This window comes from Stylophora pistillata, chromosome 2, assembly GCF_964205215.1.
Source record: "Stylophora pistillata chromosome 2, jaStyPist1.2, whole genome shotgun sequence".
In the NCBI taxonomy this organism is placed as follows: domain Eukaryota; kingdom Metazoa; phylum Cnidaria; class Anthozoa; order Scleractinia; family Pocilloporidae; genus Stylophora; species Stylophora pistillata.
In genome coordinates, this window is record NC_142520.1 from 49,672,455 (window position 1) to 49,685,379 (window position 12,925).

At 37.2% G+C, this 12,925-nt stretch overlaps 1 protein-coding gene, 1 non-coding gene and 1 pseudogene across 2 annotated transcripts; all 3 read right to left on the bottom strand.

Moving 5' to 3' along the window:
• Positions 1–880: 880 nt before the first annotated feature.
• Positions 881–4,124, bottom strand: LOC111330450 (uncharacterized). Its single transcript, XR_015996426.1, has 3 exons — positions 3,589–4,124; positions 3,207–3,321; positions 881–2,065 (listed from the first exon to the last, which is right to left on the bottom strand). It is a non-coding gene; the product is annotated as an uncharacterized LOC111330450 (transcript).
• A 1,963-nt stretch (positions 4,125–6,087) lies between these two features.
• On the bottom strand, positions 6,088–6,979 carry LOC148740086 (uncharacterized; annotated as a pseudogene).
• On the bottom strand, positions 6,649–9,895 carry LOC148740087 (vitamin K-dependent protein S-like). The gene is made up of 5 exons (XM_088748159.1): positions 9,723–9,895; positions 9,331–9,419; positions 7,726–8,029; positions 7,337–7,451; positions 6,649–7,207 (listed from the first exon to the last, which is right to left on the bottom strand). Exons 3-5 carry the CDS (start codon positions 7,909–7,911, stop codon positions 7,056–7,058), a joined length of 453 nt encoding a protein of 150 aa, XP_088604285.1. The 5' UTR covers positions 7,912–8,029; positions 9,331–9,419; positions 9,723–9,895; the 3' UTR covers positions 6,649–7,055.
• Positions 9,896–12,925: the final 3,030 nt, after the last annotated feature.

Genomic DNA, 12,925 nt, shown 5'->3' on the forward strand with positions numbered 1-12,925 from the left:
ACCTTATGCCCATTTCGGTTTTTCCAGTGTTTTGAACGCTTCCACCTCAACTGAGTTCAAACCCCGTGGGGGGGAGGGGAATCCCAAATGAAACAGACGGGGATGCTCGTCGTCTCGCCTAGAGGTGTAAAGTTTGGATTTTGTTCTCGCTTAGGGTATTCCAGGCAAAGCGCCAATATTTTAAGCCGACAAGGTCTCGTTTAGGGTTCTGCGAGGAAATACAGAATTGCGCGAAGAGAAACAGATTTAAATTTTCGTTTTAACTTGTTTTGTTTAACCTATTACCTCAACATTAACCAGTTTTCTATTTTACGAAGTGCCAAAGAGACAATGCATGAACATTAGCGGTCTCTCTTGGGGGTCAAGATTTGCTTAAGCCACGCCCAGATGGTCTGCTTTAGGGGTTAAATTGAAAATTTCCGACTAGCATCCCCGTCTGTTTCATATGGGAGTCCCTCCCCGGGGTTCAAACACGACCGCGCGTTCTTTCTGACGACTTCCAGACAACTTTAGTTGTAAGTGACAACGCGTCAGTCAAAACAAAATCAAAGGGAAACAACCAGGCGCAACCTCCTAGACGGAAATTAGGTCATGGCCAGGAAAAAAAATAGAATTTGTTCACTGTTGACAGATTTTCAGATCTGATGTTTCGTAGAAGGGTTTACAACAAAAGGATCCTAAGTGAGACTTTTGTACAAGCTCATTCTAGCTCATTCTCATAGCCTTCTGGGGCTCGCAATTTAAGAGTCTGAACATCTCGCGCTCGCACTCAAAACCCTTTGAAGTCTCGGTTTCGCAATCTAAAAAGTCAAAATGTCTCGGGCTTGCAAAGAAAAACACTGGTCGCCTTCTCGCAAGGTCTCGCGTTCACCATTCGCCACCCCTTAAGTAGACTATATATTAAGTTCTCAAACCATTTAGTGGATACTATTGTCAAGGAGCCTCAGGCTACTTCTATTTTTCAAAGCTTTTTATTCATCTAGTTATTGATTTTTATGCCAATTTAACAAAACATCTAGTGCTCGATATTGCTTCAGAAATTTCTCGATGAAATAACCGATTAATTGATTAAACATATCTTGGATGTTTCATATCTGACATCACTAAACAATCATCGATGAATACTTCACAGTTTCTTGAAAGATCGATAAGTTGTAAGTTTGACTTAAATTAATTCTATAGTATTTGATTTTCTCGAAAAGTTCTGATGGCAATTAATTTGTTGCTTGTGCAGATCATAGGATGCCTAAACATTAAAACATTGTGACCGAGGTGATGGTCAAGTTGCTTTATCTTTGCTATGAGAGGGAAAAAATGTGCTCTTACTGACCATTTTAAAATATGCGCCTACCTTGAATTACAAAGTGACCTTAAATGAAAGATTTCATCTTCTACAAAGTTATTCATTTCTAAACTTACTTTGAAATATGAAGACCTCATCATTATTTAACGGATCCATAAGTTTAACGAGTAGGACTGGGATACAGCGTTGCCGGCTCAAGCCTCATAACCAAAGTCATAGTCTCTCTCACTGCTGCAGCGTCTCTTTCTGTGATTCCAATCCCGTGATCTGCACGTTCACAGTTACTTCCTCCTCCACCAATCATCATCACTGATCCATCACCATCATCCCAGTCACACCAGAAGCCGATCTTGTCAGCACTTTGGATGTTTCCACTGCACTTAGCCTGTTGAAACCCATCTGTTGACTTGTACTGTCCACCATATTGAACCGTACAACTTCCTAGACACTGATTCCTGGCCCAAACTGTGCCATTTCTAAAGTCGCCATAACATGTGATTTTCGATCGGAATGTTTGTCCACCCGAACAGTTACCTGTGGTTTGTAACAGAGGAGTGTGGCTGGGATCGTCACTACACGTGATCTTTATTTCGCTACCGCTGACCAACCAAAAGCCTGTTGAGATCATATCGTTGTTCATTGAAGGGTTGTTTGTCGCTCCAATAGCAGTTTTCTGGTCATACCACCATTTTCCATTGCCACGCATCCAATTCTTGCTATCGCTGTTCGAGAATCGAGCGATGAGAGTCCAGCCATTTTTGTCTGCAATGAAAGAACATTTCCTTACCTTTTTGCTTTTGATAACAAAGTCTGGAAAGTTTAATGTTATTTCTTCGTCTTTCTGGGATATAATGGGCATATCGTAAAGGATAATTATTTTTTACTTTTTCTGACTTTCAACGAATTTGGAAACGGTCTCGCCCTTCTTCACTCCTTCTTGGCTGTGGCAGTAAAAATGACATTTTTGCTGGTGACCACAGTGAAAACATATTAACCGTTAGCCGTAATTTAGCCGAATTTTTTAACCGAAAGCCGCAGACAACAAAAATAAAAGTGGAGGAGCCAAAAAGTTTGAAAAAGTCTTGCTTTGATTGAACATGGAATGCACTTCAATGAATATTGTGGATTGATGTTTGAGTTATGTTGGTTTGAATGAGCTTATGCATCGGATAACGCGCAGAAAGCGCTTGAATACTAAATGCCGCGGTAAGGGGTCAGCAAGGAGAAACAATTGGCGTTGTTTGTTGCTTTTGCTCCCAGCTGCGTTGGAGAATATGTTGAAGCTTTTGAACCACTTTTGCCATTGGTGAGGGAGATAATTTTGATTGTCATGGGATCAAACGGCGAAATTAAAGCGGTACTTGTCAATACAACCATGGGTTCAATTAATCCTCCTCGCTAGTGTAATAACATGTAATAATAGTTTTCTTCCGATCGGTTTTTATTTTTAACGGCTGCTCATCCTTTTTACACAACATCTGTTCAAACGACTTACTAAGTTTAATTCTTAAAATCTTGTTTTAAAATTAACAAAGATTCCTTTACCAACAATGGAAAACTGTAACGTATTGAAACAACAAAATATTTACATTCTCTCATGCCAGATTATGATCACAGACGGCTTGAGTCTTAGCTTGCGTCTTTATATCATGACTTACGAAAAGCAAAATAGACTGTATTTAGACCCGATTTTGCTTTCAATTCCCGCTTTGAAATTTTTGAAAAGCCGTTGTTATTCCATTTTTTCCCAAAGAATGAAAGAGTTCTGTCTTATTATTATGTGCACCAGCCAGCTGGATTTTTCTTGAGGAGCGGCTATTTACATGTTCAGCTCCATTGAGCACTTATATTAGTTCGGCCTGTTCTGAAGGTTTTACAAAAAAAAAAAAAAATGCAATCTTACCAATTATTTGACAGTCATCTCCAGTCCACGGATGTGTGCAGGAACATGAAAATGTTTGGTTCTCCTCGTGAAACAAAAAAGAACCACCATTACGACAGCCTGTCATAAGACATCCCTAAAAGGCAAACATGTATTGTCGTTTAACAGGCATATTTAATTAACAAAATAGAGTACACCTCTTCCTGTTCAGCTGCAGTTGTTTTCATGTATGTAACCACTCGATAAATCATGGAAATCTCAAACCAATATGTATGAAATTGCGATGCTCCTTCACAAATGAAAATAACAGCTTTTTTCTTCTTGTACGTGTTCAAAAAAAGAAAAAAAAGAAAAAAAGAAATAAAAAACAAAAACAAGGATAAAAACAATAACAAAACTATACCTTGAGCATCATAGAGAAAGTGAAGCCTTTTTGATCATAAAACTGGGCATTTCCGTCGAGGATCCCATGCTTGCTCAGTTCACAAGTTCCTTTATCGTCCTTTTCGGATGGTTCTTCGAAGTTTGCTGAAGTACACCAGGAGTTTTTGAGGCATGAAAGACTGCATTATATTTGAGTGGGAGATCGAAACTGTTCGACGACATGACCATTAAGGCGCTTGTTTTCCTTAGTGGCGAATAACGCTGAACGAGAATGCGTCAAGTCTTCTTTAGCAAAAAGGATGGTGAGTCCTTGAAATAGTAAGAGGAAGAAACTTTCCTTGACCGCCATTTCTAAAACATATCATTAACCGAGTGAGATCATTGACGCAGATGTCAATTTTATTGGAAGTTGAAACAGTACAACACCATTGGCCAATTCTTAATTATCGACGTTGAACAAGGAGAGAGGCCACATGCGATAATCTAATAAATGAATATTTGCTAGCTTTCTGTGTAAGATGGAATCGACGTATCCTGTGTAACCGAGATCTTAAAGATCAAGTCCAGGCGAGATGTAAAGTGAACTACAATTAACTGACTTTCTGCCATCGAGTCAGGAGAATAAGAAAACCAGAAGCCCCATCATTTGCCTTCGAGTAAATCCTGCTATTTTAAACAATTTGACTAGAAACTTCTGGCCTGTCCTGATCTCGCTCGCTAATCTAGCTTCCCGTTTCCCTTTCATATCACATTTGCACAGTTCAAATGTGAAACAAAGGGTCTCGCACGACTGATAGAAAGGAAAAAAAGATAATAAGGCCCAAAATTTGAAAAATATGCTAAGACATCATCTCGGCTCGGGACTTTTTTAAACTCCCAAGTCTTTAAATTACAGTTGATTTATTCCCATCGCAGACCCGCAATAAAAATTCGTAAAACTAAGAAAAGTTATGGGTTGAAATAATAATTTTTTTTTTTATTTTGGCTGCTGTAGTTTGCTTTCCTTTAATTTTTTTCCATAAACATTTGAATTTACCAGCAGGTTTTAGAGATAATGTTGATCCAGAAAAATACACGATGGTGTTTGGATGCCTCAATTTGATATTCCAGAGGAGAAGAGAGGAAGTGAATCTCGGATGACTTCGAGAAAAATGACTCCAATTATTAACCATACAACAAGAGAAAATAACTTACAGTCTCATTATTTTCTTTGATCATACTGATATTTCAAGAAATTAGAGTCTGCTTAGGGCGCGGACTTTTCATGGCATTCCAGTTGGTCAACTCGGTCAACTTGGGATTCGTTAGTTTGTAACCATATCAAATTTGAGTATGACAGCGATGTTCGCAGCCTCAACATTAAAAATAAGCAATAGTGAAAATAAGGCCTGTACGGGATCTGAGCCCCTGACGTCTGTTCATTATGGCGCAGATCGCTTTCATATTCACTTCTTTTAACCACAGCTCACGAATATCGTTTTCACATATTGACAAACGTTGACATGTCAAGTTTATGTGATGGATTTTCTCAATGATGCCATCATTTTAGAGTGTGTTGCGAAAAATCAGGATAGTAACATGGTAATTAACTTATGACTAGACATTAAAACAGAAAAAGCGAATGGTGTAAGTTCGAGAATCTCAGTCTTGTAAGTCGAGGCGACACATGCTTTCGTAAAACATATTTTTTAGTCAATTATGCCTTTAATAAACTGGTATTGCGTTCTTCAGAAAGATCACCACAAGATGTTTACGGCCACTGTTGGTAAAATGTTAATTTCAAGGATGGTTTTCATTTGTCCGAAGAAAACGATTTCTAAGACTTGTTCCCCCACCGTCCCAGACTCTCGATTTTAGGGCAACACTTCAGACGAGCTATTGGAGATAAAAACTGATAAAAGGTAATCACCATAAATTGTTACTAAATTTGAATTGTGATGATGAAAAGAGAAACAGTCTTGATTTGTCATATCAAGTTCCCCTTTATATCAAAGTAAACTGTTTTTGCTTTTTATTCATTTATCGTATGATCTATTTATTCTTGTAAATATTCATTTATTCATGCCAATCAAATAAACAAATGTTCGATAGAGCCTCAGCATTTTCTCGATCAAATAAAAAATGAATATATTAAACATGTTTTCAGTTTGTCTTTGAAATCACAGCACTGACCGATCATTAATGAATACTTCACATTTTTCTTGAAAAGGTGAGTTGTGAGTCTGATTTAAATGAACTCTACGGTCAAGGAATTTGTCGAAAAATTCAATGACAATTTTTCTTGCTTTGTTTTCTTATCAGTTTTTTGTTTTTGTTTTTGTTTTGCTTTTTTGCCGAAACGCTAAGAAAAATGGCAATTTGTTGCCAATGGAGATCTAAGATGAGAAGATCTTAAGATTTTTCCTACATTCAAAAAGTTCATCTAACTTGGATCAGAATGTGAAAATAAATGAGTAATATCCTCCTTTCAAAAGTTCTGCTGTTCCAAACTAAGTTTGAAAAAATAGACATCTGGTCATTAGCGGATCCATAAGTTCAACGAGTAGGACTGGGGTGGAGCGCTTCCTGTTAGACCATCAAAACCAAAGTCATATTCAGTGTCGCTGGTTCCGATGTCAGCAAAAGAAGCAGCGGCAGTTTCTGTGATTCCAATCCCATGATCTGCACGTGCACGCTACTTCCTCCTCCCCCAATCATCATCACTGATCCATCACCATTACTCCAGTCACACCAGAAGCCGATCTTGTTGGCGCTTTGGATGTTTCCACTGCACTCAGCCTGTTGGGACCCGCCCATTGACTTGTACTGTCCACCATATTGAACCGTACAACTTCCTAGACGCTGATCACTTCACCAGACTTTGCCATTTCTAGAATCGCCATAACTTGTGATTTTAGATCGGAATGTCTGTCCACCCAAACAGTTACCTATGGTCTGTCACAGAGGGGTGTGGCTGGGGTCGTCACCGCGCGCGATCTTTATTTCCTTGCCGCTGACGGTCCAAAAGGCAGTTGAGATCATACCTTTGTTCACTGAGGGGTTGTTTGTTGCTCCAGTGGCAGTTTGCTGGTCATACCACCATCCACCATCGTTACGCATTTAATTCTTGTTTGAGAATCGAGCGATAAGAGCCCAGCCTACATTGAAAAAAAAGTCCTTTCCTTTTCTGTTACTGATAGCAATGTTTGGACAGTTTAATCTTATTTCTATGTGTTTCTAGATGGCCATATCGCAAAGGATAGCTATTTATTCTTTTCCAAGCTTGTAACGAATTTTGCAATGATCTCGCCCTTCTCTTTTTCTTGGTGTTATTATTAAAAAATTAACCGTAATTTTTTTTTTTTTTATGGTGACCACAAAGGAAGTATATTAATCGTAGACGAAAGTCTAATTCTAAAAGATGAAATCATTGAGTATTCAAAACTCGTGGAGAGAAAAATAGTTACAGTTTAGCTATTAAACTGACTCTAAGTAGTGTGAACGTGACTAACAGATTAAGAACAAATAAGCTTTAACCATACATGTTTTTCCATTTCCAAAGAATCCGCTCTTACAGGAACAACTGAAGGAGCCATAAGTGTTCTGCCAGTTTGCATTGACGTCACAGGGCCAGAGGGAACCACTGCACTCGGCAATATCTGAGAAATATACGATAACGGCAGGAAAGCGGTGAACAACTCAGCTTTGAACTAGTCTCTGGCTATGGAAGTAAATCACACCGTCAGTTAAGTTTGAAGCAGTAAAAGTACACTAAAATTGTATCTCACCTGTTTCACAATATTCCCCAGTATATCCTTTCGCGCAAATACGGATGTAACTGTTCTTCTCGTACTGTGCAGTGTATTTCCCATTGTTCTGACAAGGCCAACTGATAGTCTGAGACTAAAGAAAACATAACAGTGAGAAAGAAACGCGGAAGATGTGGCATCCGCTCGACCAACACAGGTCCCTATTCATAGTAATTATCATCAGGAGCCGTCTTTACAAGTAGAGTCAGTATCTATTAGAAGTTCGCTAATATAGAAAAACCTTTATAAGTCTTAAGCTCAAATAACCCCTCACCCTATTTCTGCTAGAACCCCACTCCATACGCATGCAGTCGTGTGTAATTCCTATCCTTTTCCTTTTAAAAGAAACAGAGTGAACAACAACTTACTGCGATACTATATATAGTGATGATGACCCTGACTGGGGATGAGCTTGTCTGAGTTGTTGTAGATGTCCAATGGAAGCAATTCACACAGAACTTTGCCAGTGATCTCATGAAATACAGCCAGGTTAAAAGAGAAACATGAAGGGATATTGACACAAGCAAATCCACATTCGCTGCCTTCAACAACATGGTCCAAACCAATAGTAGTGATGTTGAGGAAGAAAGACTTGTGAAGCTCAAAGTTGATATAAATTAAACCATTGTTTCATATGCGCCTCGGCTGAGAAGTTTTCCTTCAGCCAGTACACTTTTGTTTCCAGAAATGAAAAAAGAAATGAAAAAATTTATTACAAGTTTCTACTCATGCTCAATATATCATCAGAATTCTAAAACACGTGTTAGAAAAACTATTATCACTAGTACATGGAAACAACTCCTTGAATTTTTGGGAAGTCTTAATTATAAGATCATTTGAAGTTGTATGCTACCATCATCCCCATGTGGCCGGAATCTGATCAGTTCCCTTGCTCTTGAATTAAGCAATTTTATAGCAAACTGTAAGTAATTTGCCAGACTGTAAAATGATATGATAAAATAATTATAGAGGCTTTTTGTATATTTGGCATAACAGATCACATATCAATTGATAACCTGTCGTAAATGTAAATATACCCGGGCTGCAAGTTGTCTATCAGTTCAGACAGCAATAAACAGGGAGTCCACTCTCAGTGATAACTTTACGTATGATGCACGATCCTCGCAGTAGATAGCGCTATTTAAGCAATAGCGAAAATCAGACCTGAAAAAAAACCAGGCCTGTACGGGATTCAAACCACTGACCTCTGCGATACTAGTGCAGCGCTCTACCAATTGAGCTAACAAGCCAACTGGGAGCAGGCCGTTAAGTTGATTCGTAATAAACCCGTGAAAGTGATAAATCAGATACAATTAAATATATGAAGTTCATATATTTTGAACTGCGCCATTAGATACGTATAAAGCACGATCCTCGCAGTAGATTTTTTTCAGGTCTGATTTTCGCTATTGCTTGAATAGCGCTATCTACTGCGAGGATCGTGCATCATACGTATCTAATACCGCAGTTCAAAATATATGAAGTTCATATATTTAATTGTATCTGAATGATAACTTTATTATTGATTAGTTAGAGAGAGAGATATATTTTTGTAAAAAAATGTTTTATAAAATTTTTCAAGATTTCAAATTCAATAACATATCTAAAAATAAACTTTTTTCACCACAACAAATTTGATTTTCTCGGTTGTCTTGTAAACTGACAACGTCCAAAATCTGACGTGCTTTGGAAATTGGACCAGTTAGTGTTAGCAATTTCCACTTAGAAAAGATATTGTTTCGACTCTTCATGATGAGAACTTGTCAGTGACAACAGTTCAGCAAAAGGAATGAAACAGTTTCATCGTCGTGAATGACTTAACTTTATAAGTGTTCTTAAATACTCCTCACTTTATTTTCAGTAGAAATTGATTTCCTTCCTATCTTCTGTCCCTTTGTTAGGACGAAACAGTTGTAAAACTTTAAGAACATGCAACTTTTGAAACAGATGAATGAATAATCGAAAATTCTCACCTTATACTCCTCTACCTGTTTTTCCTTTTCTTTTTTCCTCTTTTATTTTGCTATTATTCGGTGAAACAGTTTCTTTATAATTGCTCTTTCTATAAGGGGATAAAACATATCGTATGGTAATCCCCTGTATTGTGATAAAAAGTTAATGCGTGTCTTGGTAACAATTTTGAACGCTTCAAACAAGACACAGGTTGGGACTTTTTTTCCCCTACTCCGGGAAGAAGATGATCTTTACTGCATTCGATTCTGGAATAGTTGAAAGAGAATACCGTGGGGATACCAAGAACCAAAAAAAGGAGAAAAAAAAATATTTTAGGTGAATTGTTTGAATGGTATACCAGCAAAATGTTGAGTTTATGATACAACTTAGGAGAGAATGATAATTAACTCACCTTTGTCTGCTACAGCCCAGCCAAGTAACCATTCCACTAAAAACACAGACACAAAAACAAACGGAAGCAGCGAAAAAATGGAGCTTTTCCTTTTAAAATACATTACATACGACTGAAATATCTCTTATGCTGACAGATTATTCGTGCGCTGACTGTTTTAGTTAGTTGCACGACTGAAGATCGCTGTGTGGGTCCTAATTCAACGACCATTAGAAGATCACATCCCTTGTTCGTTTCTGTATAGCAGAGCAGTAAATATTTAATGCTAATTGGCTTAATTAAGTTCTGTGATTGACAACGCTCCTTGCCCCATACAACGGCACACCTAAATACTTAACTATGACGGGCCTTAATGTAAAATCACATGACGCTTATGTGGTAAAATGATTTACGTGATGGTTCATCTCGCTTAGGATAGATCAGTTATCGATAACAAACCCACGTTCATTATTAATTTTTAAAGATGATTCTTCGGCATTTTGGCTTTTTTCCAAGAAACATGATTAATCAGATACAATGAAACATATGAAGTTCATATATTTTGAACTGCGGTATTAGATACGTATGATGCACGATCCTCGCAGTAGATAGCGCTATTTAAGCAATAGCGAAAATCAGACCTGAAAAAAAATCAGGCCTGTACGGGATTCGAACCTCTGACCTCTGCGATACTAGTGCAGCGCTCTACCAATCGAGCTAACAAGCCAACCGGGAGCAGGCCGTTAAGTTGATTTTTTTCAGGTCTGATTTTCGCTATTGCTTAAATAGCGCTATCTACTGCGAGGATCGTGCATCATACGAAACATGATTAAGATACACATAAGAACATCTTTGAGGCAGTCAATTCTCTACTTTCTCTTCTTTCAAATAACCTCTACTAAATGTTGTTGACGAAAAAACGATTACATGCAATCGTCACTTTCTAAAATGTTTCTCGCTTTACACTGATATTGATGGAATGAAGCAAGGTGTTCTCCTTAAAACATTAAAAACAAGCTCAGTTTTTGGCAGGTTATGATCTATAGACGTAGCATTTGTGCGTTTTCTTGTTTACATCTGAAGTTTTAGTTGATTAACGATTAACGTAGTCATGGGTATTTGGAAGGGAAAATAAAGAACAAAAATAAGGACATAAGGTGATCAGGGACTTATACTTAGTAGCCTCGAGGAAAGGTTGTGTATTTTTTTATTATTTCAGTAAATTGCGTGAGGTTCGGATGTCTCTTTATAAAACAAACAGATGAGAGGCAGTAATGGACCAGCAGGTATCAATTTAGCAGGTGAGATTTAAACATGGATGGCAGAGTTTACTTTTCCTGTAATGAAAATGCAAGAGTTTCCTTTGACTCAGTTTAAATTTCCTGTCTCATCCACCTATTTTCGTGGTCCATTGTCAGTCCATAAGCCTTTGCGCGTGGGTAATGATTCGATTTAGCGCCCCCTTTCAGAACGCGCCCCTCAGCGATACTACACAACATAACGTCTAATATATATATATATATACATATACATATACATATACATAGACATAGACATAGACATAGACATAGACATAGACATAGACATATACATATACATATACATATACATATATATATACATATACATATACATATACATATATATATATTGGATAATTATGACTATTTTTTTATCTATACTCCCTTTTTAGTGATTTCTATTCTTTTTTTCTTTCCTATTACTGAGTAATAAACAAAACAAGAGGTCGCTTAGAGCGAAGAGTCAGCTTTCGGAGGCGGTATTTTTCTAGATGAATGTGGGGATTTGTCTCTCTTAAATGCTGTTTTATGGCATCATCAAACATGAAAAACCTTTAAAATATTCAACTCAGACGTCAACCATATGGCTTGTAGACGGAAATTTCGTAAATTTTCGTAAATAACTAAATTCACTTTCTGTTCATTGTTGCGTGGAATTTCGAAATGTGCAAATTAAGTTGACTGGCTGTACTGGAAGTTCATCGTAAACACAACTTATTTTTATATTTCTATAATCTTCTATCCTACTTAAGCTAGTCTGAATAAAAACATCATGAAAGAAGAAATGAGAATTTCGCGCTATGCCGAGAATAAAAGCTTGTATATTTACAGTCATGACGGCAAAGGCAAAGCAGGTGTCAAACGGAAAAATAGTTTTCAATGTAAGAAACCGTTAAAAAGAAAAAAATCATATGACTTGTTCTCACAAAGGATCCATCTAAATATACCAAGTAAAAATAATACCTCAAACAAGAGTTTTGTGGAAAGACGAGTAATTCAATTTGTGCCATTTTTGATGATATGCGCTGTCAAAGACGGGTCTTTGAGCGCTGAGGCGATTTTCGCTTGGAAAAAATTTATTACAATATTTCGAAAACCCATGGTGGTTTCAATTTGTTTTTGTTTTTTTTTAGAGTAGGACAGATTAATGGGAAAATTTTGAAAGAAATCGATTATTTTTTACCCGAAAATCATCAGACCGCTTTTAAAGAGACTGCCTAAATAGTAGGTAAACATATGAAGCTACCAGTAAAAATTCTATCAACAAAAGTGTGTCCTTGTTTTGCAATTTTTATTTCTCAGCTTCGCCATTGTGTCTACGTTTTAGGTACCTAATGCACCGCAGAGTGACACTCCACGTCTACTCATTTAGCATTAATTATTCATTGTTACAAGCGATGGCACATACCACGAAAGGTATTACAATGATGTAAGCGCATATTCGAACTTCTCAAACAACAACATTTAACCATTGAATCTCATTTGAAGTGTTTAACACCAAAGGAAAAGACTACTTTCTACAAACTATTCGAGACCATGATGCCTAATTGCTTTTCTCACCGTGAAGTAACCTGCATTGCTTCATGCCCTGCAGGAGAACAACGCTCTGCGTGGGTTGATCGGCTAGATCGGAAATGATTTGCAAGAGCTATTATTAAATGCTATTGGCTCTTTTAACATGTAATTTATTTATTATACAGTTTGATAGTCCATGCTGCTTAGAATAGATCAGTTATCAATAACAACTCACGCTTATTATTTTTAAAGATGATTCTTTGGCATTAAGGTTTTTTTTCTTTTTTTTCCAAGAAAGATATAGGTGCAATTAAAAACATCTTTGAGGCAGTCAGTTCTCTAGTTTCCCTTCTTTTAAATAGCCAGTTTTCGAGGTTGTTTTTAATTAGTAGCCTTGAAAAAAGGTTG